At 42.6% G+C, this 27,364-nt stretch overlaps 4 protein-coding genes across 5 annotated transcripts; 3 read left to right on the forward strand and 1 right to left on the reverse strand.

Annotated features, from left to right (window-relative positions):
• Positions 1 to 7,349: 7,349 nt before the first annotated feature.
• On the reverse strand, positions 7,350 to 9,465 carry LOC124314121 (cyanophycinase-like). The gene is made up of 6 exons (XM_046779171.1): positions 9,159 to 9,465; positions 8,941 to 9,093; positions 8,597 to 8,869; positions 8,251 to 8,526; positions 8,041 to 8,182; positions 7,350 to 7,975 (listed from the first exon to the last, which is right to left on the reverse strand). Exons 1-6 carry the CDS (start codon positions 9,294 to 9,296, stop codon positions 7,653 to 7,655), a joined length of 1,305 nt encoding a protein of 434 aa, XP_046635127.1. The 5' UTR covers positions 9,297 to 9,465; the 3' UTR covers positions 7,350 to 7,652.
• Positions 9,466 to 12,695: 3,230 nt separating this feature from the next.
• On the forward strand, positions 12,696 to 17,822 carry LOC124314000 (dynein regulatory complex protein 11-like). The gene is made up of 11 exons (XM_046778938.1): positions 12,696 to 13,062; positions 13,539 to 14,277; positions 14,910 to 15,224; positions 15,302 to 15,434; positions 15,506 to 15,952; positions 16,025 to 16,224; positions 16,348 to 16,545; positions 16,616 to 16,810; positions 16,906 to 17,000; positions 17,507 to 17,588; positions 17,681 to 17,822. The coding sequence occupies exons 1-11, from the start codon at positions 13,055 to 13,057 to the stop codon at positions 17,798 to 17,800; spliced, it is 2,532 nt and encodes an 843-aa protein (XP_046634894.1). The 5' UTR covers positions 12,696 to 13,054; the 3' UTR covers positions 17,801 to 17,822.
• A 175-nt stretch (positions 17,823 to 17,997) lies between these two features.
• LOC124314041 lies at positions 17,998 to 21,700 on the forward strand. The gene is made up of 5 exons (XM_046779025.1): positions 17,998 to 18,244; positions 18,382 to 18,635; positions 18,878 to 19,350; positions 19,418 to 20,078; positions 20,334 to 21,700. Exons 1-5 carry the CDS (start codon positions 18,211 to 18,213, stop codon positions 20,862 to 20,864), a joined length of 1,953 nt encoding a protein of 650 aa, XP_046634981.1. The 5' UTR covers positions 17,998 to 18,210; the 3' UTR covers positions 20,865 to 21,700.
• Positions 21,701 to 22,332: 632 nt separating this feature from the next.
• Positions 22,333 to 25,318, forward strand: LOC124314293. 2 transcript variants are annotated; one of them, XM_046779462.1, is made up of 3 exons: positions 22,333 to 23,488; positions 24,039 to 24,102; positions 24,922 to 25,318. In XM_046779462.1, the coding sequence occupies exons 1-3, from the start codon at positions 23,333 to 23,335 to the stop codon at positions 25,080 to 25,082; spliced, it is 381 nt and encodes a 126-aa protein (XP_046635418.1). In that variant the 5' UTR covers positions 22,333 to 23,332; the 3' UTR covers positions 25,083 to 25,318. The 2 variants fall into 2 exon arrangements, with proteins under 2 accessions (XP_046635418.1, XP_046635419.1); XM_046779463.1 differs by lacking the exon at positions 24,922 to 25,318 and adding an exon at positions 24,217 to 24,915.
• The last annotated feature ends 2,046 nt before the right edge of the window (positions 25,319 to 27,364 follow it).

The raw sequence follows: 27,364 nt of genomic DNA on the forward strand, positions 1-27,364 counted from the left end.
TCGGCTATTGTGCGATGTTATACACTTTGGTTCAACTTGATCTACTTCATGGCGTGCATGACGACGCTGGAAATGATAGAAAAAGATGGGTTCTTTCACGCAGCGTCAACAGCGCGGCCCATTGTGAAAATGAAAAATGTAAACGAATTTGAGCGGAAAGTAACAAAGTCCAACAATTCGGTCAATAGGCCTATGTCGTCGCAATCTAGTCATTATTTTAAAAGAAATGTATAAAATTTACTACGGCTGGACTACATTCCATTATCTGATGGGGAAAAATGTCAAAAAGAAAAACACAGTCAGATGAGAGGAGGAGGCGTAGAATGAATAAGGTATTCCGGAATGGGGAAAAGCATGCCAAAGGTCTGAAAAATTACCGATATTTTTGGAATAGCCTGATCACGATTATTGCTTTCGAGATTTGGGAGGCTAGATTCTTTTTTAACTCAAAAAATTTGGACCAAAAAAGGAAAGAGATTAAAATTTTTATTCTTTTTAAAAACTACAAAGAAGAAGTTGTCGTTGTCCCACATAGGGCCAGCAGCGTTATTGACGAAGAAATAATACAACTAGCAATTCTCCAAGAAAACGTAGAGAGATACAAATGTGGAACAGGAGCTATAGGACATTTTCACCAGTTTCGCGCTGACGATGGCGAATAAATGTTTACTACTGCAGCTGTAAAGTGGATGAGGACCATTGAGAGGTGAATGTCAATACAGGAAGGTATAGCGTTGCGTATTGGTCCTTTAACCACAAAACCATCATTGGTTAAATCAACATCTAATTGGTCATCAATAGCAGTATTAGCACTTAAAAAGTGCAACGGTTGAAATGACGAAATTTACATGAAGGATACAATGTCCTATTGACTTTGCTGCTGCTGTTGGGTAATAAAAAAAATCTGGTGTTGATCACGCAACATTTTCTGGATTAATCTAATCGTTTCAAAGCGTACGAAAAAATTCGTGAAGCAAAAGCATAACATAAATTTTAAAATTTATTGCTACATAATAACTTGAATTTAGAAGTGGGTTACATAACCAAATATGCAGGAAGCGCAACAGGAGCCGAAATTCGAAAATTATTACCCAAATAAGCACTTTGAAACACATGCAATGAACGGGTAATTCCCATTTGAATGAGAAAGGCGGGGAAAGGCCGCCGGAACGCAAAGTTAGGCCGTAAAACTAAATCATGAGAATGGTTCACAACTTTGTAGGTTAATATTGGCAAGTCATACGATATAGAACTATATAACTCTTTTATAAAAAAATAAATATGTTCGTGTCTCGATCGCTTGCGAATTTCTACTCGTCAAATCTTATCAGATTAGAATAAGAAAATCTAAGCAAAATAAGATGTGGTAGAGGGTCTAAACGGAAAATTAACTTCAGGTTTAGTGAAAATTTGTATTTTTATCTTGACCGATTACAGTGGATGTCGAGCGCGGCTGAGAAATCGCTTTGATTGTTTTTGATCGGTTTGGATTAATAAGGGTGAGGGTGGTCCGATTATTTAGCTATCGATACATGACTAATTAGAAAATTAGTGTCGTCTGCTTCACAAGATTTCGAAAAAAAGAGACAAAGTTTGTTATTCACGAAACGATTCCTTTTTTGGAAAACGAACACGTGACTGAACGAAAAACAGCACAACAAATAAAATGACAAAAATGTGGTCGTCGTGTGAAAACTCTGGTGTCGGGGCTCTCCAAGTCTCTGTAAAGGTTCTCGAAAAGAACCCTACACTAAATTATAACGAACACGAAAAAGCCGGAGGCGATTTCCCCAAAAATGCAAACGGTGTATTGGTTTTAAAAAGGAAGTGAGTACATACCAAATATAAGAAGAGAAGAGGGAAGAACACTGGATTGATATAAGCTATTCTCAACTGACAGTTCTAACTAACTCAGGTCTGGTCTCGGAATAGCAATGCCAATACTAACTTAAAAACATCAGCTTTTATACCCCAAACATTTCTATTGCTGCGTAGTTGACGTCTAACCACGCAGTTCTAGAAATGGTTAGGTTACATTTAATGACACGTATACGGAAATGCAATTATAATAAAGTCACGCACTATGAACTCATGGATCCTCCATACGAGTCCTCAAAAGACGCCAAACGTTCAATCAGCACGTTTGGAACACCTGCAGAGCTCAGAAATACGAACAACATGACATCATTAATCAATATAAATCTGGTGCAACATGATCTGTTACATCACTCCCGGCCCCGTTGAATTACGCCCCGTAATTCCATTTCGGAAGCAGGTTGCGCGTGTGAACGAGATTTCGAAGAACGGCGATTCAACTTAAACAAACTACAGCACCCACAAGCAATACAAACACGTAGAAATATCAAAACAGCAACAGTTATAATAACAACGAAAAAATAGAACTTGAAATTTTGAATCCCCTTCGGATAATCCGAGATGTCCGGCGCCGCTATCAAGACGTTATTTGTCCGTGGCACATGGGACGAGCTGAAATTCCCGGAGGAGTGGTCATTTATTGTTGCGACGATCTCGGCCAACACATTCATGCTGTCCAAAACCATCTTGTTATAGGCGGGGTTTGTTTGATGAAGGTTATCAAAATTCCGCACTTCATCATTACGGAAAGAGTGCGCCAGGGTCTGTTGGGGAACTACAATTTTTGCTTCTATTGGGTACCATGTGTTGTTACGGTACCCATAGGGCTTGTCATTGAAGTTGACAAATCCCGTTGTCCAATAGCATGGGGCGAAGGTCACTAGCTCCCATCCATCGCGATTGATGGTAAAGTTTTTATATTTTGGTTGTGGCCCGCAAGCCGATAGTTCAACACTGAAATCTACTTCATTTGCTTTGCACGAAATGGCTAAAGCAGTTTTTCCATATGCCGTCAGTTTTGTACATTTGGGTAGGCGAACCATTGACGCGGCCAGCCACCCGTTGTACTGTGCGGTCGAAATGACCCTTTCGTGCATCGCTTTTCGCGAATCGCACTGCAAAGTTTCAATCACTCGCACTAGATCATTTGAATAGTCAATGAGCTGATCTTTAATAAACTGCATATTCGCGATAACGTCGACATTTCCAACTGGTTTAAACAGTTGGGGAGATTTAAAGGGAGTGCTAGAAGAATTTTTTTCACTAGTCGTTTTCACCATCACGAACAATTTAGGCTGACCGATCACGTCATATGAGTCCACTTTTTTGTCGCACTCGATTTTAGGAGGAGGGCATCGTTGTTTTTTCACCAGATGAAATTCTAACTCTTTTCCTTCGTCATGAAGGCGTAATTTCCCTGATGAACCGAGCGAAGATATAGATCCGACCCCAGATTCTAACAGGCGTGATTTAGGAGTTGTCCTCTGCGTAAATGATTTATCCCAAACCAAGGTGATGTGGTTGTGGGATAAACTTCCAGCCGCTGCAGAAGCCATTCCAACAGGGGTAGGGAAGGTGTCCCCTTCTATTTCCTGAAACAGCTGAATTTTTTCCACTACGCAGTTAATAGTTTCTAGCACCACAGTGCTCAGCCACCAACCATTTTCAGCTGGTTCTTGATCGAACACAAATTTATTTTCGGTTATTTCCATCGGCTGCTCATTGCATCGACGACTTTCGTACATTGTCCAACACTCCATTGGCGACGTATCCAACGCCACCTTGTCGGGAACGATCACTTTCTGGCCAAAAAAACTCGTCGTAATGTGTTTCTGCTGTTTCCAGCGCGCACACAAGAATCCAGAGAACTTTGTTTCCGCACGACTTTCGGTGTAAACCGAGTACTCGACGGGTTGAAGATCTGCTTTTTTTTGGTCAGGACGGCAGTCTTCGTCCGAAAATTGTAAAATTCCAGTTTGTAGCGGCTCACTGCAATCGCACACAGTAACCTTAAATGCTACCAGACCTCTGACACACAGTCCGAGAAGCAGCATGACTTGAAGAGAAGACATCCTCATGCTATTTAAGACGGAGAATGGATAGAACAATGAAACGGAACAATAAAATAATGGAACAATAACAATTTGGAAAATAGGACAACTAAAGAATAATTTGATACGGCAAAATAAACTGCAAGGAGAAGAAAAATCGAAAGTGTAGCAATGACTCAAAGCCACTAGAAAACAATAAATTGAATCAAGAAGAGCTCGAACACGGGAAAATTAAAGGAGGGAATAGAACAAAAATGTTGGGAAGGAGAATTTTGCGGGGAAGATGTTATAGGAATCTGGTTTACTTCCAGTCTAGCAGATCTTCCGTGAGCCCAAAATTTGTGTGGGGGAGTCTTATCAAGTTTTTCTAATGTTTCGTAGCCGGAAAATGACCGGAGCCTCTTTGAAATTTCACTATACTCCCTAGTTCTTAGTGCCTTATCCGAAAACTTCGAACTAACTTTTTCTCTCGCGAGATCGTTGTTACACGGAACTAATAAACTTTCGTCGTCAGGACGAGAAAAAGGATTACAATGCTCACTATCAACTGTTTCTAAAGAATTGGTTGGAGGAGGATGAACATCAACAACATGCACTATTGAATTAAAATGCTCAATATCAACACTGTCTACTGAAGTACTAGGGGAAGGATGAACATCAACAACGTGCACTATAGAATTCATCAGGAATAGAAAAATTTGCTAACTTAGGAGTTTAACAACGATATCAATCAAAAACAAATCATTCTAAAAAAAAAAAAATAGGATTTTCAACCCAAATCAAAAAAATAAAATAATCTTAGAACTGATTTAAATCGAAAACAAAATAAGAAAACAGTTAAATCATGATTAATCAAAAGAATGTTCTACCAATCGCCGAAATTTTAATTCTACGGAAGGTATCGACAACGGAAATCTATTTTTCAAAAAGTGCGAAAAAACGTCTTCGGTAAAAAATCGCAAAATTTAAATGCAATCAAAATCACACACACAAAAATGACTCACTAATTTAGGAAAAATACCGAGTACACCATTAAACATTGTGGGTGAGTTCGAGAATCGCTGCCACCATTATGTAAAGGTTCTCGAAAAGAACCCTACACTAAATTATAACGAACACGAAAAAGCCGGAGGCGATTTCCCCAAAAATGCAAACGGTGTATTGGTTTTAAAAAGGAAGTGAGTACATACCAAATATAAGAAGAGAAGAGGGAAGAACACTGGATTGATATAAGCTATTCTCAACTGACAGTTCTAACTAACTCAGGTCTGGTCTCGGAATAGCAATGCCAATACTAACTTAAAAACATCAGCTTTTATACCCCAAACATTTCTATTGCTGCGTAGTTGACGTCTAACCACGCAGTTCTAGAAATGGTTAGGTTACATTTAATGACACGTATACGGAAATGCAATTATAATAAAGTCACGCACTATGAACTCATGGATCCTCCATACGAGTCCTCAAAAGACGCCAAACGTTCAATCAGCACGTTTGGAACACCTGCAGAGCTCAGAAATACGAACAACATGACATCATTAATCAATATAAATCTGGTGCAACATGATCTGTTACATCTCCATGCTCTCCACAATGGTATTCCTGTACCATGCTCTCCTCCCACTAGTCCACTCCACGATGTTTGGCGGGTAAATAAAACTGAGTATGCTAATTGCTAATGGAATGATGATGGGAGCTTAGATAGAAGAGTTAAACTTATTCCAAATTTATGAAATGTTAGCCTCCTATAATGCAATTTGTTTGCAAGCTGTAACCTTCTTGAAGCAGATTTGAGGCCTGACGAGCCAACCATCAAACAAAAAGATACATGCAAGTTTTCTATTGCTGACATAGACCTGTCATCAACAATCTCAGTATCATCACAAGGATACTAATTTGTGTTACTTTTATTCTGGCACCCATTACTATTACCACAGTCTAGTCTGATATGTCTGTGCTAGTACCTTCAATTCTCCCATTCATGAAAAATTTGGTTGAAAATTTTCAACTTTTCCTTACTTGTTGTTTCTTTCAATATTTATCGTAACCTATTTTTTATTTTTTTTCATCTAGATGATATCAGCATCCCGTTTGTGAGTGTGGGTGCATTCACGAGGATGCCGGACGCTTATCCTGCCTGGTGGATTCAACTTCTGCGGATGAAGCACTTGTGGATGCCTGGCGGCCTGGCCGTATTTCCCAGGCTTAAAGGTAGGACAAATGTTATCTCTACTCTTCTTTTTTGACTATTTGGTGACGTTGATTATATATCGTGACATAGTACGGAGTACGTTATGCCTGAGCTAGGCAATTGACTGGAACTGTTTTCTCTTGCCGTTTTGGTCAGTTAAGGTTCATTAACCAACTCATTTGTTGAATGACTGCAGATTAGTCCCGGTTTTTTACCTCACAACTTGGTGTGCGGGTAAAGAATCAAATTCGAAAATCTTTTAACTTTGAAAACTTGAAACAAATTGTAAAATAGAAAATTTTATGATCAAGAAGAAACTGCCGTCACACCGTCACTTCCTCTCTTTATTGCGGCTGAAAAATTGAAAAATTATGACGTAGTGTTGTGTACAAAGTGTTTCGCATGAAAAAGAGTTAAAATGGCAGAAATTCAATGGTATGAAGATGATGACCCTTGCTACATTTCCCTCACGTGATCCGTTTTATGGTCGACGCAACTATTTCTTTTTCAAAGCGGCTTCTTTCAAATCTCCCGATTTTTCCTGAGATTCTATCTCGGTTAACGACTCTCCCACCTACCACCCAAAAGATGACGCAATCGTGTAAAAGTGATAATAAAAGGGAAACATTTCCAATAACAAATCGTCGAAAATCAAATAACTTTAATTCGTGGTTCTAGTTTTTCACCTTTTCAATTTATGATACACTTTTCGGGTTGTAGATGTCGTGATAGTGCACGGTAATGTTATATCATTAATACAGATTTCAAGTTATCTGCACTTCATGTGTATATTTTCAGTTTGATTTGATGAAGTAGCACAACGAAAATAATTCATAAAATGAAATCCTTGTATTTGAACATGGTGAAATTTTTCTCCGCAAGATGCTGACACTTACGTAACCAAACGTGAATTGCCGAATCACGCTTTTGGTTACACCAAAGGCTTTAGGTTTTTTTTTTTTTCTTTTGTGTTTTTCTTTAATAAGGTAGATTCACCACTAAGCTACCGTTTAAAACAATAAAGTATAAATACGTTTAAACTTTTTTACGGAGTACTTTCCTTGCAAAGCCCAAAATAGCGGCCAGTATTGTTTATTACCGTTATCGGTGGTGCGTGGTCTAAAATAACTTTTTTAAAAGTAGTAATTAATACAAATTTCATTTGAAACATTTCTCGGAAAACGACGCTTTTAAACTAGAAAATTTCATGCCAATTCTAGACAACATCGAGCTCTTTATAAGTAACATTTATTAACGCTGTTTTTGTCACGAATTCATAAAGTTTTTTCCGCTCTTTCTGAACGTCCATTCCACCTCTAGAAAAATGTAATTTTGTATTTTGTTTGTTTGTTTGTTTGTTTGTCTTCTAATTTGTAAATTCACTTCAAACGCTGCGGTGTCTTTACTAAAATATTTTGCACCACATTGAAAATAATTGAAATCAATCAAATCACAAATTGTCTCACGTCTGAAAATACGATGGAAGTCATTTAAAGAACAAAAGTACCAGGCCCTTTTTTGTTTTTGTTTGTTTTTTACAATATTCCTAGCACTTTGACTGAAGCTAGCATTCGTTGAAAAGAAGCGACATAAGTGTTGTTCAAATCACCGGGAAGATCAGCCCCCATACCGGCGGCACGCGTCCGATCCAAGTCCACTCGGACACCGGGAATCATGGGGACGATCGATGATGGCGAGTAATTAGTCACGTTCAACTCCTTGCAATCGATAAGTCGACGAGCTGTCTCACGCCATTGAGACGGTCCGCCACGAGAAAGGATATCGTTGGAAGGGACGGCATTTTTGAACCACTCTTGGCCAGTGATGTTCGTCTTCCAAGACGGAAAAGTCACTTCCCCTATAATAACCAATGTAATTAAAAAATTTACTAAAACAGAAGGCAACAATTATGTATCATGTTACCTGTCGTAAGATCTATAACGTCGTCCACAGTGAAGAATGAAAACGTGACATTCTCGTACAAGGCATTCGCTATCGATTGAGTTGGAATATCAGAGACGTCGAGGTAGAAGACACCGCTAACAGCCCACCGTGCAGTCATAACCTTTCAACAAATTACAAATCAAATTGAATTCATTTTAAAGATAGAGAGGGAAAACCAAGTATTTGTACTTTGGCGACAGGTCGAGTGAGAGGACTTTTGACAATGAGAGCCGCGTTCTCGTCGACGCCGAGGCCTTTGGGGGTGTCGCTTTCGACGAGCGTCCTCATCAGTCGCACTTCGCGACCCTTTTCACTCAATTGGCTTTCTATCACGTAGTCCACGTTGAGGAGATTGAGGCCACCTTCCTTGCGAAAAGAGAAAGGAGTACGGGGGAAAGAGACGAATCGAGTCCCAGTCACCAGGGCGCTGATCGAATCGCCTCCTAAAATGATGGCCGACTTGCTCTAGAAACCGATGTGTCAAACGGTGAAGTCTCCGTAAATGATTGGAGTTTACTTGAAAGCTTTAACTTACCATGACGGCGGCATTTCCAGCCACCATTCCACCTCGATTCAAAACTGTTTTGATGGCCGCCAATACCAGCGAATCCTTACCAGACGGACGTAGTGTATCAATCAAATTTTGGCGTTTGTAGCTTGCACTTTCGTAACAGACAGCGCCAGCGGGCGGCTCTTCGGATCCATCACTCGGTCTTACCAATGAAGAGACCCAGTTGAAAAAATTCCAGGATCGATCTTCAGAGTCTTCAACGATAAAAATCCCCGTCTGATCCTCGACTAACTTGGCCTATAAACAAATCACAAATCCACGAAACTTTTGAATTGAATTTCTTGGTATGATTATCTTCGGTAACTTACCACTTTAGGATCATTTGCGCCAATTGCAGACACTGGGATCCCTATGGCTTTAGCTCCATAGAGTCGGACGAAATTGTCAATGACTTTTTCACCTTCCAATGTATTCAGTTTAGAAGCTGAGATGACTCCGATTCTAGCCACGCCCGATCCGCCCTATATTGAATCGATTGCTTTTTTAAATCTGCCAACCATAGTAAAATCTGTGTCAGAATACTTACAGCCAAATCGACCATTTTGTTCCAGATTTGTGTATTGTCGTTTCTTAAATTACCGCCGATGAGAACTAAATTCTGACCGACTGTCAGAGTAAACCACGATATTGAGATGATGATGACAGATGATGTTAAGCGACACATTTTCGTTTTTCACTTGCAAGTGGGAAAGGAAACACTTCCAACGACGTACTGACTACGTTTGGTCTGACTACTGACTTTTTTACAGCTGGTGAACTGCAGATATATTGTTCAGCTGTTTGAAATTCTGAATGTGTCAACATCTGAGCCAAAGCTACAGTTGTACCACCGCATGTGGACAAATACAAAAAAAGAAGGGCGTTTCTATAAAATGTACCGGGCAGAGTTAGAGAATGATAATGCGGTTTGTTGCCCATTTCAAGGCCTTTCAGCTATTAAGCGGTTTAAGCCATTACTGTGAATTTGTTTATTTTCTCGCCCACCCTTATTATTACCTTGATGCACAAGAAAGAATAGCAATGCGCATTACTTTTCTTTTTTTAAAAGCTTTTTTTTTTTAAATAACACGTTTATGAAAATTACGACATCAATTCCAAGTTCCAACAATTGAAAGTGGATCTCTGACCAGGTATAAATATGTCATACGAACCAGTTCATTCGTGATCAAAAGGGCTTGTTTTTAAAAGTGAGTAGTTATTCTTAAACAAATCTAGAAAATTCAAAACGATTGAGCGCAATAACAGCACGCAATTATAAAATCCGAATAAAATGTTCTAAAAAACAAACACATGACCAATAAAAGTGAAATTTAAATTGTTTGTGAAATTGAAAATGTTGGGCAAGAATTCAATCCGGAACGCACCGGAACGTACCTATGCAGTTGTTTTACGCGCATCATTGAATAACAAAACAAATAGGCTACTCCTGTTGCGCAACGACAACAACTGCGGGTTTTTAGATCAGCACCAAGATTTCTCCTGAAAAATAGGAAAAAGAATTGTGGATGGATCACTTTCAGTATGTTATTTTTGTTTTCATCTATTACTATATAATGGAGCTAGGTGAAATCCTTAATATAGTAATATATTGTTAGGTTATAATGAAATAAAGAAGGCAAACATTTGCGTTATTCCATTTTTACTTAGCTGGTGTTTTGTGAAACAATTATTATGGGGGTCTGTTTTGTCTTTTGGTATTTAATTTTAAAATGTTTACGTTAAATACCTGGTAGCTTGCAATGTTGGAAAGGTCTCTTTAACAACTTTAAATATTGGAAAAAAATGTACACAAAAATGTTCAAATGTCTTTTACTTGCGCTAGATGACGTCAGTGTTCATTTGTTGCACGAAAACAGCACGCGTGATAGCGTGACACGGCAAGAGTTTGATTTGTTCCGATAGATGGCGTCGTCAGCTTCGTGAAAGAAACTAAATCGACTTGTTTCGCAATTTTACCATTCACGTCGGTAATAAATATTCAACACATTGAGCCGCCAGCCTGTTGTTTAAAAGTGACAACTGGCCGGACCGTAAAGCGGGCATTCCCGCAACAGTAAAAGGGAAAACCCGTTTCCCTACCTTACCTAATCTCGACCCCTTCCCAACTATTTTAGTTCCAACAACGACTTAAGGGCCATCATCCTGCATATTTCACGCATGTGCGTTGACTTGTTGGCACAAGCGGTGGCCATCGTTTGGCGTCAATCGTCGTCAATTGCACCACAAAATGGCAGCAAATTTAACACAGCCAGCAGCTAGCTAGTAATTCTGTTGGGGGTTCTTTCCCTTTCAAAATTACAACATTCACGATCTAGCTTCATTTCACATTTTAAATGTTGTTGTTAGCCCTAATCACAAGTCAAGAAATCTAAAGGAGAACAAGGTGTTTCAAAAAGGAAAATAGGAATTTATAAATAAACCAGCACAAGGTAGAAAATGTTATTTTAGAGAAAAAAAGTGTGCTGATGGAATACTTTCACGGATCTACAAACATTAATCCAAATCGCAATTGGAAAGGCAATTAATCAATTGAAAACAAATATGATGATGAGAGAATCTGCAATAACTGCGTTCCTTTCAGTGTCCTCTCGCGATCGACTTGATTAATTGTGTTTTCAAATGAACCACGTGACGCACATGGCTGTATCAGGTTGGACGTCTGACATAGACAACCGCACCCATCCCGATATGCACATAATAATTTATTCCCGACCGGAGTGACTCGAGCCGCGTTGCATGACGAAACAGACCGACGTTGTCATTTTGAGATTCTGTCGTGCGTCATTTTTTCGATCCTTCTCGGAAATGAGTGACACATCCTCCGCTCACCTTAGTACCTGTATCTCATGACTCATGACTCTTCCCTCGCTTGATTCGTGAGCAATAAGCCTTAGATCTGAAATGACTAGTTTGCCTTGACTTCCTGCTCGCGTGACAAACCTGATAAGACATTATTACGTACTACCTTCGACCTTTATTCTAGCTCCATTTTCATTGTTTTTCTTTGATTGAGTCACTCGCTGCACACCGTTTGGGCATTACCGTCCTATCACTCAATGCCGTCGCTCGTCAACTTTGACACTTTATTTGCATAGTAGTGATTATTTGAGAATGGACTCGTAAAAGTACTATTAGACAATCTGTAAACGGAGATAGCATTTTCAAAATCATTAAGCAACTGTGTACATCCGCGATATCGCCAAAGTATTTATTTCCCCTAGCTTCTTTAGATGTCGGGACTTCCCTTTTTCCCAGTGTTTAAAGGTCGTCGTCACCTTGTGGTCTTGCACGCGTTACCAGCCGGCGGCGTCAAGTTTGGTGATCGTAATCGGCAGTGCGTACGTACTCGGGACGAATCTTTATTGTTTAGGGCTTTAGGCTACCTTGAAAAGTGAAAGAAAAGGAGATTTATCATTTTTTGACTTGCATCTTATTCGTCACAGTATTTCACTTTCAGTTCATAAAAAAACGGTTATAAATTACGAGATAGAGATACTACACATTAAAAGCGAAGAAATGCCTCGGCCTCGTTTCAAGTATTGTTTGATGGACGAATGATGCTGGGGTTAGAACATTGCGGCCATAAATTTGATGGGATGCCATAAACTCGAGTATTAAAGAAAAAAAGCTTTTTTCTTTTTTAAATTAATTGTATACTGGGATTTTCTATTGTTTTCTTATAGGAAATAAGGAAGGAAGATTTCCTCACCGGATCAAAAGGAATTATTTTACAGTCAAAATGTATAACTGCGCATGGGAAAACCAACAAATAATTTGATGGGCAAGTTGTATGCATTATACGGTGTATTATGCGCGTTTATTCAAATGAAATCCCCCAGCAATTCCGGAAAAGCTTTGAGAAATGCAATAGCTTTTGCATGTGTAATGTGGATGATTCCTAATAAAAATTTTTTGCTTGGGTATTTTTTTAGAAAGAACTAGTATTTTACAACAAAGGGGAAAAGCTTTTACCTGCCAGGTATTTTTTTTTCCAAGTTCAAAAATGGCAATTTAAACAAATTAAAGCCAAATCAAAGTGTTTGCGGATATCGAGTGATTTAGAGATTCACTGCCTGTTTGATACATTTAATATTAATGTTAAATATCGACTGGTTAAACCTTCGAAAGCTCATTCTAAATTGAACTGTGAGTTCTCAGTATTGAAATATTATGAATTACGCAAGTTTGATGGCCAGCTAAAATCCATTACGAATTCCAAATACGTCGCACCCCACAATAATTCCCTGTGCTGTAACACCAACCATCAAAAACATACAGTAGCGAGAAGCCTCAATACACAATCACCGTGGCAACGTTAAATCGATACGTCAGCTGGCCCGATTCCGTAGCGTCACCGGGACTAAGTCCACGCAACATCGGCCAGCGAATAGAATCGTGAAAAACTTATAGTCAGATTTCGTGATGTCCAAGTAAGTATACATTTATTCACACAGTAATTGTTATCTAATAGACCCCCATGTTCCATTTCCTACATTTTCGAGACTTTGTCCGGTCATTTACATGCTTGTCTACTACTACGTTTCGTACGTTCTCCCGGCGGCTGACGGGTGAGTAGGTCAGGTTTGAATGCACAATTGTCAATCTGGACATGGTGGATCGAGTGCTTTTATGTATATTGAATCAAGAGGGAATTCGGGTGGGTTAGCTAGCTTCAATATGCCGTACCTTGTCGGTCGGCGATGGCGCCGTGCCCTTGTTTGGAGTTGATCCGGAATTATTCAGAAGCTCTCGCTCCACAGTCTATTACACTGCGCAGTATGCATAATGTGTCAAACCGGTGAAGACTCGGGTCGATTCTGAATCGTATAATATAGCTAGTGTAGAGACGGCGACAAATTGTGTCTAGTGAATGTGACAGTTGATTTTCCATCATTGTGTGACACAGGACGGACTTGAACGAATTGTGGCGCTGGGCCGAGGACGAGCTGGAGTCGCTGTGGGACCAGGAGAAAGCCATCGTTGCATCACTGCCAGAAAAGCACCGCCACGTTCTCTTTTCACGGCTGTCGCTCGTCTACCTGCGCTACATTGTCGTCGCCCGTCAGCTGGACGTCTGCTACCGGAATATGTTGCATGTCCAGAAGCGTCGCGACATTAGCGCCATCATACGGGCCGTTTTGGGTCGGGTGGTGGAACTCAAGAACGAGCTGGCCAGCCTGGACTTCAACGAAACGCCGTTCGTCGGGACGGCGCTGGCCCAGCTGAAACTGTCGCCCGAGCAAGTCGACCCGCCGCTGACGCTCTTGATCGACGGCGACCGCGACGGCAACGCCTCTTTCAGGTCGGCCAGCGAGACGGAGCGCAAGCAGCTGGTCCAGCGAGTCCTCCTCAAACTGGAGCGCAATCCTCGGCGGCAGCTGAGCGCCGACAGCGCCTCGATGACGTGGGACGAGGCCGTGGCTCTGATTCAAATCCACGAGCGGGCCCGTCAGGGCCGCCTCCGTTTCAACTTGATGAAGCAGATCCGCCAGCAGAAAATGCTGGCCGGACGCGGCTTGCACAAGCTCAAACCGGCCATGAACACTTACACGGCGGCCATCAAAATTCAGAACGCTTGGCGCAGTTTCTTGGCCCTCAAACGGGTCCGCCAGATGCGTCACCAGGAGATGGTCTTTCTCGGAATGGTATGGAATCTCTCTCACAACTGTCACCATTTCAATAACAAAGTCTACATAATCCAATCATTTATAAAACAACCATCAATCAGCCAGCGCCAAATATGGCATGTCAATTTATTACGCCATCCGGGGTTGTGAGTATATGGACAGTTAAATCTGTGTCAACTGACCTTTTAAAAATTTGGAAGGTCGTTTCAATCACTTTTGCTTTTTTTTTCGCCCGTAACTCTCAACTGCGTCATGCTGACTGTAGAATAACTTAAATGACATTCGCATCCTCAATGTAAAAAGAGTGTTTGCTCCGGGGCTTAAGTACCTACACACTTACAATAGAGCGCTGGCTTTGTGTAGGAAAATGAGATCGGGACGAGGTTGCGCACGTCTACATGTACAACAATCCAGTGTCGAATGCATTATTTATTAGATGCCAAAATAAAACCCCGCGGAAGCGTCGGGTCCTTGGCCTGCTGGTGAAATTGCGGAGCCTTGAAAGAGGCGCGATGAAATCAGCGCTTCTTTTTGATTCTTTGTTGTTTGTCTATTCTTCTTTTTTTAACGTTCAATGGCATCAAAAATGTTTGATGGATGACTCGAGTGTTGAGAGAAAATGACTTGCCAATCCTTGGGCGAATAAACAGGTCCCGAGGAACTACAAGGAAAATCCGGAGATCATCCGAGCTAAAGAACTTGAAAGTCTGAGGACGCTGAGGCAATCGGAACTCGAAGCCCAATACCAAATCGAGCTGGCAGCCCTGCGTGATCGCCAAAGGGACAAGGATGGAGCGGCGATTCGTGAGTCTTTTCTCGAACAAATCCGAACTTGGTACATCGATCACCGAGAGCAGAGCGGGAAGTTCCCTGACCTTCCAGCCGAGGACGAAGGAGGTTCGAAAATGATCTACTCTATGAACGACGGACCGTCTGAAACGCCCGTCCCGGTCGTCGTGAAAAAAGTACTAAAAGAAAAAAGTTCAAATTTTTTGGCGCGAAATAAAAAAACAAACAAACTTGAATTTCCCTGTCCGCAAAGAAAGATGCAGCTCCGCCGATGACTAAAACGTCCAGCAGCATGAAACGGGCCGAAGAGGATCGACCCAAAGGTGTCGACATGGCGCCGTCCCAATGGCTCGAAAATATCGTCCACGAGAATCAGAAATATTACGGTCGGTTCTAAACGATCGTGCCCAATTACTGGCGGATGCTGGATTAAATTTCCCTTGTTCTGATTGTGCAGATGTTTGGAGAGACCGGGCAGAGCCGGGAGGAGAAGTTGGCTGGGATGTTGAGCTGCTCAGGGCTCAAGTGTCTGAAGAGTTGAACGACGAGATGCGGCTGGAGGCGGACGTTCAGGCCCGTTACGAGTTGGATCGTCTCAGATCGGCCTACGATCGTGATCGCGGGCGGAAGAGTAAAGGCAAGCGGAAAACGGCCCGCAAGGCGGCCAAGAAGTCCAAGCGAGGGCGCAAAGAGAAAGATTTGACTCCGGATCGGACGCTGGAGTCGCTAGTCGAGGAGTTGGTCCAAGTTGGCGTCATCCGCTCCTATCCCAAAGCTGACATCCGGGATTTTCTGGGCTCCGTCGCCGTCGTCGACCCACTCAGCCGGAAATGGAAGCGGGACACTTTCCCCGGACTGGGCGACATCCGCAGCGCCCTTATCGAATATTGCATCCTGACTCTGGGTGAAAAACATTTTTCCAATCGATCCTTTACAGAGCAAAATGGTAAAACTTTTCTTAATTTGATTTGTAAAGGTTCGGAGGAGATCCGGAAGAGAACGCCACTGACTCGATCCATCTTGCTGGCCGGCCCGCACGGCTCGGGTAAAAGCTTTTTGATGCACGCCATATGCAACCACATTGGGGCCACTTTATTTGACATCAGCAACTCGTCGCTGATGGGCCGGTATCCGGGCAAAGCCGGAATGACCATGTTGATCCATCTTATCACCAAAGTACGTTTATATATTATTCCATGCCACAGCACATCTGTCAGCAGCAGCCGGCGGATTTTCTTTTTTTCAAAAAAATAAATAATAACATTTTGAAAAACGCCATTCTTGGTATCTACCTTGAAGGTTTCCAGATTGCTGCAGCCATCTGTGATCGTTATCGAAGACGTCGATCGTCTCTTCATGAAGAAATCGGTGAGGATGGAACGGTGGGACATGCGCCGAATGAGGAAGGAATTGCCGAAAATTCTGAGGGCTATCGTGCCCGAGGATCGAGTCCTCCTGGTGGGCACATCGGCCACTCCGTGGGAATGCGATCAAAGAGTTGAGTTCTTATTTGGCCCTTATATTTCTTCATCTTTTGTAACATTTCCAAGTATTTTTTTGAACAAAGAATTTGTCGCAAGTGTTCCAGCGGATGATTGGAATCCCTCCGCCTGATTACGGCACGCGTTTCACCATGTGGGACCACTTTATCCGGCAGGCGACCCGTACGGCCCAGTACACGATGACGCCAGCCGAGTTGACCAATTTGGCCAGGATCTCCGACTCTTACACACCCGGCTCAATAGCTCGCTCCGTCTCTGAAGTAACTAACTCCTTCCATCACATGGCTAGACAGAAGAAGAAACGGCTTTTTTTTCTTATTTCTTTTCCTTTTTTTTGAATATTGTGACGTCACAGATATTGAGCGAGCGACGGAAACAGCTGTTGCCACGTCAATTGCTGCGAGCCGACGAGTTCGTGTCGGCCCTGGCCCGCTGCGAGCCCATCTACAAGTAAATTTCCCGGAATCAAATTCTTTTAGAGTGTTATTTTTTTTTTCAATCGACATTTTGTGTTTGTTTTTCTTCTTTTTTAAACTCTCTCTCTCTCTATCTATCGCCTTTTCTTCTTTTGAAAAAGATTGGGATGGCTGCCAAAAATGGCGATCTTTCTCTTATATAAATATAAATATAGCCAATGTGAGTCAATAATAAAGGCAGCCGGTTATGGCAGCAGCAACGTAAAAATAACGTGCGCGCGGGGGCGCGCGCAAAAAGGAAGGAAAAAGTTTTGACTTTTTTTTTTGCCATTTTATTCCGGCGTCAATTTATGATGCCATCCGATGTGTATACCAAAAGATGGGGGGAGGGGGGCGAGTGTAGAAACCGCTATCTTTTATGACGTCAATTTCAACATTTTTATTTTTATTTTCAAAAGATTCCAAAAAGGGAAGTGACCGATTAAAATTGTAATTGATGTTGATTAGCATCTTTTATTTTTTAATTTACATTTGATTAAGGGAGGATGAAGAGAATCTGAGAGTGTGGTACGGCAAGACACCGTGTCGACGGAAGCGACACCGAAATGCTGAAACCGAAGAGGTAAAAAATTCATTTTTCTTTTCTTCTTATTTTTTTTAATTTTAGTTTAGAAATTAAATTCAAGGTAAAAATATTTGGTGATTTAATTACAGGACGAGTTTTTAGCTGGGGGCGGAAACGTCAAAGAGAAGAAGAAAAAGAAGAAGAAAAAGAAAGGATCGAAGAAAATGGGCGTGAAATCGACCAAGGCCAAGAAGAAGAGCAAAGCGTAAAACTAGAAATTTCATCCGCCATTTGCACCTTTTTTTGAAAAAATGAGAGGAATGACTCGAAAGAAAAGACTAAATTATGATCATTTGAAAAAAGCGTTGCGTAACCCTGCCCCCCAAAAAACAAATGATGAACCCACCTTTTGTTTTAGTTTGATCACTTCTCCCTTTTCATTGTATCGACCAAAGGTCGTCCTAGGTCACATGCAACCCAGTTCTGTTCAAACTCTCGACGAATGTGGACGGCCGATTTGCGCGTTGCGTTCACATTGATCTCGAATTTTGTTTTCAAATACAGATTTACTGATTCTTATTTGAATTGAATCAATTCACCCGATTTTATACTCTTGAATCCACTTTTTGTTATTTTGTTTGTTTGCAAGTTTTCCATCGTGTTTCACGCGTATTCAAGCATGTTGAATGCATCCATTTCCACAGCAGATGATGGTAAGTTTCTTCCATTTATTAAAAAAAGTAAACGAAAAAAGAAATTCCCTTTGTCAGACTGTGATCGATGGACTTGCTGTTGAACATCTTTTCAAATTTGTTTTTTGACGGAATTCTCCATTTTCTATTTCCAATAGTCCGGAAGAGTACGATGCAGGATGTGAACGTGGTCCCCACGGTCAGTTCAACAACCTCGTCATCATCGGCCGGTCTGGTGAGCGTCGTCGTCGTTTGTATGACCATCATGGCCGTCTGCGCCCTGGTCTATTTCGCCATCCGTTGCTACTTTGACGAAAGGCGATGGAGGGCTAGCGCCATGCTCTGCAAATGTTTGCCACCCGCTTCGGCCGCCTCGCTTGTCGAATGTGGCAATCCGTGCCGATACGTCGAGGTTAGCCGTTTTCTTTTTTTATTTATATTTATTCAAACATTTTTGTATTTGAGGTTTTGATTCTTTTTTCTTGTATTTGGTTTGATGGGGGTTTGGATCAATACTTTTGTGGCCTTTTTCCATCGTTGCGGATGTGCTATTAACCTTTTTTTTTTCTTTTATATGTTTGATGTTTTTATTGTTTTTTTCCGGTTGGTTTTACTGTTGTTGTTGACGACATTCTTCGCATGTGCCGTTGACAGCGTCGAGCCGTTAACGTGGCTGTGCAAACTGGAGCTCCGTCTGCTGGCGCTGAAGTGGCGACCGGAGCGACAGCGGCTGCGAATTGTTGGCCAATGTCGTCGGATGTTCGCATGTCGGAAGCGAAACGCATTTCGGGCTGCGCCTTCAGCTCGCCGCTGGCCAACGATAACGAGGCGATTCCCAATTGGCGCCCACCGGCGACGGGCTCTAGTCAACGTCATAGCAGTGCTCATCACTATCGTCACTTGCAAAAGTCGAGTCAGCGACAAAAACATCGACACCACCGGCAAATCCAGCGCCAATTTTACCGCGAGGTGCAGCACCAACAGGATGACGAGTGTCAGCACTACCCGCTGCGGCGTGTCCGTCCCGTTTCCATGATGCCGTCGATCCAGGTCCAATCTCCGTCCAGCTCTGAATCGTATTCGATTCTGGCCATGTCGACCAATTCAAAATCTGCCGCGCTTAACAAGTTGGTCTAAACAATATTCCTCCACAGAAAAGATTTTAAATTCAATTTTACTTTTATTTTTGAAAAGGGAATTTACGCCCATGACGTTTTCCGGATCGGATGAAGATGATGGAATGTCTCAGATTCACCACCAGTACAGTAAAAGCGGATTATCTGAGGGTCATTCTTATTACGGCTCTACGAATCCTTACCATCCGCGCTACAACACGCCCGTGTCTGAGATTCACCATAACGACGTGGAAGTGGTTGTGGCGACGGCCGACATTGAACAGGTCGTTCCGGTTGTCGAGATGGAAGAAAAGGAGAATAACGAAGGACGAGAATTCCGACCGGAATTGATGAATCTTTTAATCGACCGAATGGAAGGTCGGAAATGGTCGAGACGGAGTCCGAGTGCTTGCAGCGCGGCTGATGGACTCTCTACATCCGCCGAGCATTCAACGACTGCGGGCGCCGCCACTACGACGACGACGACCAACACCATCAACAACAACACGACGGCCACGACGGTGCAGCTGGTTGACGAAGCGACTCAGAGTTGTCCGTCTTCGGTCGGCGGTTGGATGGCGGGCAATTTGAAAGGTTGCCAGACGTCTAAAACGAACAGCAGTTGCAGTCTGAACGTTGCGGCTTCCGCTGGCTTGGCTCTTCCGCTCGATATTGCCCGATCCGGTCTGCCGCTCAAGGGCACTTTTCCGTCGTTCGAAGTTCTGCCAGGAGGCCGCTTGGTTCGTTTCCAGTTCCTTTTTTTTAACACACCACCACCACCACCACCACCACTCATTACCATGTGTGGTAGACACATTCACTCCCCCCCCCCTTCTCCACACTCGTTACGCCTTCGTTGCTCCGCTTCCGTTGGCTTTTTTTATTTTATATCCTCCCCACCGTCTTCCACTTATCTTTATTTTTTCATTTCTTAAAACATTATTTTTATTTTTTCTTTCTTTCTGTTTGGTGGGGGTGATGTTTGAATTGTACAGATAAGCAGACGGACGCAGACGGATAACGTCAGTCTGGCTTCGCTGGATTGGGATCCTTATGAAAGTGAGCGGTTACGGTCTGCGACTATGGCGGATCTGTACGACGAGGATTTCGAGGGTGGCGGCGATGGATACCATCGGTTGACGAATGTGGATGAAGGTGTCGAGGGGATGACCGGTTCGGCCACCATGTTGGCGTTGTCTCACGTCTCTGCCGACACGACGTTGCAGGCGTCTCGCATTTCTCATCGATCGGCCTCGTCTCCTTACGTTCTCTGTTACGAGTGTAGCGACGATTTTGGCGTCGCCAGGCGATCGGAATATTTCGTCCCTCGCCACACTTCCAGCTCGAGTCCGGCGAGCCGCAACGCCAATCGACGACGGTCCGTTGCTCCGCCGCCTTCACCGCCAGCGCCGCCGAATCTTTCTGCTGGTCTATCGCCGCAACATTCAACCTCTTCCAGCCATCATCTTCAGCCGGATGGCCAAGATGGACGATCGAGTAAAGCGGTCAGACCTCGCCGGAAGTGAAATTCATTTGTAATCGATTTTTTTTTCTTGGCGCTTTTTTGGCGCCAAATTCAAATAATCTTGTTTTTCATTCTCCATTCTTTATTGTATTCACTATTTAGGAAAGTTATCCAATTATTCCGTATGACGGATTACGGAGAAAGAGTTCTTTTTCTTTATGTCTCTATGTGTTGTCATGCAAAGGGAAGACATTATAGTGTATGTACTCCGGGGCCTTATGGGATGACGGATTGCTCCATTCGTCGTCTTTTTAAAAGGGCCATATCCATCCCTTATTTCTAGCGCTCTGCCTCTTGTCTGATTTCGTCTAGGGGGACATTTAGGTTGACTTTTCTTTCTCTCTTTCTTTCTTCCGGATGGAGTTAAACCACAAGGACTGGAAAAAGAGTAAGAAAAAAACAACAAAGTAGCAGCTGAATGTGGGAGGGTTTAGCAGCCGATTGGGTTCTACGCCGCCACCACTCTATATCATTCGCGACGGCATCTAATGCGCGCGCGCACGCAGGCTCGCTCACTCCAACTCGTTTTTTTTTTTTTTTATGTGATATGATTTCGTTCACCATCTTTTCACGATCTTGGCCGAGGGAGGCGACAGAAAGAGGGGAAGGGGGTGAGAGATGGAAGTGTTGGCGTAACCCACTTGACGATCGTTACGCGCGCCGTTTCTCTGCCTCTCTCTCTCTCTGCTGTGTGTGTGTGTGTCTATTCAATTTCAACTGGCGGCTCAATATTTGTTTTTGTCTCTCCCCCTCTGTTTGTTTTTGTTTGTTTCAATTTATTGATGTCAAGACACCCTAGACTTTATATCGAAGAGAAATCCTGATTTTTTGACGTTAGCCTTATTCGTTTTTTTTGCTTGTTGATTGTAATATTTGAGTTGTTTTTGAAATTCCCGCCTTGTTTTTGATTGAAAAACGAACTTGAAAAATAACAAATAAGAATGATGTGTTGATTATAAAGGAAGAACCTGTCTTTTGTTTATGGGTCGACGCTGTGGTTAGTTGAAACCAAAAGTTGCGTGTAGTAGTAGTAGTACTACTTCTAGCGAAAGTTGTGCATTCTGCCTAGGGTTAAAATGAAGTTGAACTACTCTGGAAAAACCTGCTCCGATTAGATTAGACCGGTTATGATGATTTGATTTAATCTTGTCTTGTCTTGTGCTCTCCGGTGAAGTGGGGTACGTTTTGATACTGTGTTACTATTTTTGCTGTTTTTCTTTAACAGGTTTGCCGAAGCACTTTTGCTATCGATTGGATGAGAGTGGCTGGCGGAGTGAAAGATTAGAATGAGTAATCGTGTCGTTACGGAATTGCAATCAGGTTGAATGGCCGCGATAGAAAGAGCAATCATCTACCGAAATCGGCACGTTCAATCATTCACTATTAGTTCGAGTTAAGGACCTCTGAGACATGAGTGAAATGAATGTTTTTTTCGTTTTCTTTTTACTCTCTCGCTCTTTCTAGACCCGTCATGGAAGATTATTGCTGTTGCCGGGAACAAAGAAAGAGAACGCTGGCTGTTTGTTATCCTCTAACGAAGGGCTGGAACTCACGCTGCAGCATCAAATCCCCTCCGCCCTTATTGATGTTGGAGGCTCATTAGGACGGATGGATCGTCAAGTCGTTGTTGTGTTCCCCAACCGTCGGAGTAGCCCTATATTGACATTCTTATTCCTTTTTTTTTCTTTTCTACATTTTAGTTAATACGCTTCTTTTGTCACATCTTCCCTTTTAAATTTAGACGCCAAAACTCATCGACAAGACTTTTGAACTTGTCTAGAGAGCGCCAAATGTCTTCTCTCTCTCTCTCTTTCATCTCCAAAGTTTTTCAGAGCAGACGGTTGTTGGCTGTGTACTACTTTGTGCATTCGCCATCTTTGTCGGCGGATGGTCGTCGTCGAGGACGTTATCGAGTTCCGCCGAAGAGGTTTCTATGTGCATGTGTCCAACGCCGTCCGTATTTTCCCTTTTCATTCGCTTTTGAAGCCGACAAAAAGGAAAAAAAGAAATGGTGGGGAGAGAGAACCGAATGTGTGCGCGCGCTTGATGCCAACCTCGACGTCGGGGAGGCTCGACTGGCGTCTCCATCCGAAGAGCTGTCAGACGTCGAGCGTCTTTGTGAGGTGGTTGTTGCTGCTGTCGTCGACCCCTTTTCCTCCCCCCTATATATCTTTGATAAGCATTATATATCTTTTCCCTTATACGTTATTTCTTGTCGTTTTTTCATCGGTGAAAGATAACAAGATTATTTGGTTTTTCCTCCTCCCCCATCCGTCGTGTGAAAATTCCGCAGCTGTAATAATTCTCTTCGGGAATTCGATTACGTTTTCGAAAAGAAAAGAGACGCTTGTTTGGGTTATTGTTGCTTCTCTTTTTGATTGCGGAGAGTTGGAGCGTGTGATTGAGTGATTGGTTGAGTATCGAAAAAGTAATTAAAATATAGACTGTGGGGGTGCCGCCAGCAGCAGGATGGATGGTCGATTATGGATGTTGACCGTCTTCTTGATGATGGTGGTCGTGTTTCCAGCCGCAACGTCCGCTCTGAGATGTGTCAACTGCAAGGGCTGTTCCAAATTCGAAGATAGTCAAGCGGTGACTTGTCCCTCTTCGGCCGACAGATGTCTGGTAAAATATTATCTTTTTGAGTCGCCAAAACTTTCTTCACCGACACCTCAAGACAATTTCCAATTGGCCATGTGAAATTTGAATGTTTTTATTTTTTTTTTCTTCTACTTTCCTCCTTTTTGAATTTGGCGCTTCTTTCGATAATGGCTTCGATTCAATTGGCTGTTTGGTTTTCCTCTTTTGGCGCTTTCTCTCTCCTTTTCCCAGCGTCTTATTTCTTTGGTTTGGCTGTCCCAGCAGCTCAGCTCACAAAGTCAGCAACTGTGCCAGCACAGTTTTGTCGGCATACGGTTTTTTGGTTAGTGTGTCCTTGTTTGATGTACGCTCTTTCCATAGTAAACAGGGCCATTTTCTTTTCTTTTCCCCGGCTGAGCCATCTGCCATTATACCCATGGCCGACATCATAGCCTATACATGTTTGTAACGCACATACTAACATGTGGGAGAAAAATCAAACTGAATCGATTGTCATCATTTCAAGAAAATTCCAGTTTTTCTATTTTTATTTTTAAAAACTACATTTCTCCGTGTTTTTCTTTTCTTTCTTTAGAAATTGCACCTGCCTTCGGGCCTAATCAACCGCGAATGCGGCGATGAGAAAACCTGCGTCGACAGTAAGTTGAATCATTTCTTTTTTTCCTTCACTTCCTGTTTTTTTGTTTGTCTTTTTAAATCTACAAATATTTAAATTCTTTTCTTCTTTTTTCATCTTTTGTGATGCTAAACAGCAGACGATATGGCATCCACAGCCAGTGTATAAATAAATGAAAGTAGGGCACAGGGGTTAGATTTCTGCATGCGATTAGACTCACGAAGATCACAGCTCCTCTCTCCCGGTAGGTTCTAGAGGGCGGTTTATTATCATTCCTTTGCGTGATAACAGAAGAAGGGGAGGGGATCAGCTCTCTTCTGTATAATAACACACTTTCACTTTGCCAAACGGAAAAAAAGAAATACGCAAGCATCTGTGTGTCGTCTCTCCATATGTCGCCGTCTTCGTGACTATTCACTCGAATGCCCTTCTTCTTCTTCTTCTTCTTCTCAACTCCATTTCCCATCGTGAATATAATCACACAATAGACCCTCCCCGTTTTCTCGTCGTCTCCAGTTGACTTTTCTTCTTTTTTTTCTTCTTCTTGTTCACGAAGCGCATTTTTTTGTTCTCTCGGTCGGGAGAGAGAGAGAGAAATTTGCCTTGCAAATTTTCGAAATGCTTTTCATGCCAGACACAATCGAGGAAAAGGGCTGGCAAAAGGAAGGGAAATGAAAACATGGCGGTGGCCACTTAATCTTCATGTGTTTTGTGTGAGATTTGGCATTTATTTTTACTTATATACTGACGAGTGGTTTGATGGAATCCTGTTGTTTGTTCCCGTTATACCCCACGCACACGCTGCTCAACTCTGATCTGAACCGAAAATAATTGATAATAGAGAGCAACGATCGCGATCGCTTCCTGGCCGTCCACTGCTGCGAGACCAACATTTGCAACGGCGGAGTCAGCAGCTCACGCTGGACGTCATCGGGAGTCGTCGCGGCTATTCTTCTCCTGTTGGCGACATCCTTCCGTTCCTTTTTCGTCTTCCGCTATTGATTTCGTACACTCCCTCCCTTCCAACCACCATCTTTTCTTTTTATTTTTTTTTCCCGAGCTCGGTATCGTTCCTCCTCCCGCTTTTTGGTTCTCACGCATTCTATCCACTATATAACCTCCTCCTCGTGCCCCCCTCTCATGTTTCATATTTTTTCTTTTCCTTCATCCATCTATCTTTTTCTTCTTCTATCTCTTTTATGGGTGTGTGCCTGATAATACACGGAGCTTCTCCCTTCTGTTTTTCTTCTTCTATTTGCCCCCGTAGAGTAACTGAGGGTTGCGCACAAGATCCTGTGCAGTCCGGGCGTGTGATAATCAAGAAAAAAACACGAAGGGAGTCTCTGGCTAGTATAGTAAGGCTCTTTTCATTTTGGCCATATTCCCAACGGTGGTCGAAATCTCAAGAAAAAAAACTTGGGCTCTCGCCGTGTTTAGATTCTCACTGCCAGCACCACTCACGGCCCTGCTGGAATAAGCCGTCGTCAAACGAATAGAAAAGAGGTTAGCGTGCCATTGGGGCCGTCCTCTTTGCCGCGCTTCTCTTACGTGAATTGAGTTCTGAATGAATTTGTTTTTTCCTTTTTCTTTTTCAGAATCCTGCTTTGTCAACTGTATAACATTGGAATAGGGAAAAAGAAGAGACTCAACCGTTTGATTTACGACTGTCTGGCTACTCTACACACAAAAATGTCTACAAAGAATAAAAAGGATCACGAAAGTTGCTTCCTCGATGCAATCAGCAGATGGATGGGATGGATGCGGAGCACGTTGGCGTTGGTGTTCCCTCGAGGAAATCACGTCAACCAAATTATGCGATGAATTTGATGGAAATATCAAATTTGCGGTATACTACATTTGATTTTAATTTTATATAGCGAACCCATTCGATTGTGTTATTGAACGCTCAAAGATAAGATGAAACCACCAATGGCGTAATAGGTCGAGAATGTGGCGACCGCCGCGACCCCGGTGTGTATCGGCTGTCGGCCGATTATCAGCTGAACCGCCAACGACAAGAATTTTGTACGGAACACCAAATACCAAACCAATGAGGAAGTTGCCAAGTTCAAGGTTTTCCAAATGGCCCTTTTATTTTGCCATCCAATGACGACGTGCGTATCGTGTGCCCTACTCCCGATGCTAACCGTAACCGGCTGGAAGGGGGGGGGGGTTCTTCTTTTACACGGAAGGTCGGCCCCTCTTTTTTCTTTTCTGGTAGAGAACCACCCAAGGGGATTAATTTTGCGGTCGTTTGCTTCGTGTGTGTGATGTCACTTTTTTGAGGTCACGCAACAACAACAACAACAATCCGACTGCTGCTGCTGCTGCTGCACAGGTGGTGCAGTTTCCCGCAGTTTCTTTTGGGACTTGAATTCATTTGTTGTCGAGTTATTTCCAGGCTATACGGACTCGATATTTAGCCATCACGCCACTTGGTGGGGAGTCTTTTCGGATGTGCTCTGATAGTTTTCTATCACGCTGGCCATCGATGACGTAAACACGTGCCACTTCCTTAAAAAAAAAAAAAATAAAATAAAACAACGTGTGTGTTACGGGGTACAAGGTATTTACAGTTATTACGTCACGAGTCATGGCGAAGAAATTTTCTTTCGATTATTTCCAATAAATCAACGGCGCGTATACTAGCTGACAAATGTTTCCCGGTAGAACATGTATGTATACTGTGTCGGCCGGCCGCCATTTCTGGGTTTGTTTATCCCGCGCGGAGCTCGGCCGTTTGAGAGATACTACATGTACCCACGACCTCGATTTCCGTTCGACAAAACTGTTAGTTACATACTGCACTAGATTGCATTGTATATACATTTGTTTCTCGCTTTGTTGGCCATATAATGGACCTTGTTATATTTTTAGATTCTTTTTCCTACCATTTTTATCATTTCATTTTTCTTTTCTTGTTTTTCAAATGGCTGTTTCTACTTTTGGAAAGCGAACTACACCTGGTTTAATGTGTGTGTGTGTGGACTGTGCAGGGCAGCACTTACAGAAGGCCGTGCTTGTACCGTCCAAGGAATACAAGTGACCAGTTGTTATACCATTTTCGAGTTCATTATGGCTAAATATGATACGCAATCTTACGAGACCATTACAAAGAGAGTCGGACTCGTATACGACGATCCACCGTTCGTTCGCTGGTGCTGGGAGATTGGGTGGGTTTTATGGGCGACGAGAAAATGAACGCCGAGTATAGGAGTCACTGTAAATTCAGCCATATGCTGTCAAAAAGGAGCTCAACATTTTCTTTTTTCTTTTTTTGAAAA

The sequence above is a fragment of the Daphnia pulicaria genome, chromosome 10, assembly GCF_021234035.1.
Source record: "Daphnia pulicaria isolate SC F1-1A chromosome 10, SC_F0-13Bv2, whole genome shotgun sequence".
Classification (NCBI taxonomy): domain Eukaryota; kingdom Metazoa; phylum Arthropoda; class Branchiopoda; order Diplostraca; family Daphniidae; genus Daphnia; species Daphnia pulicaria.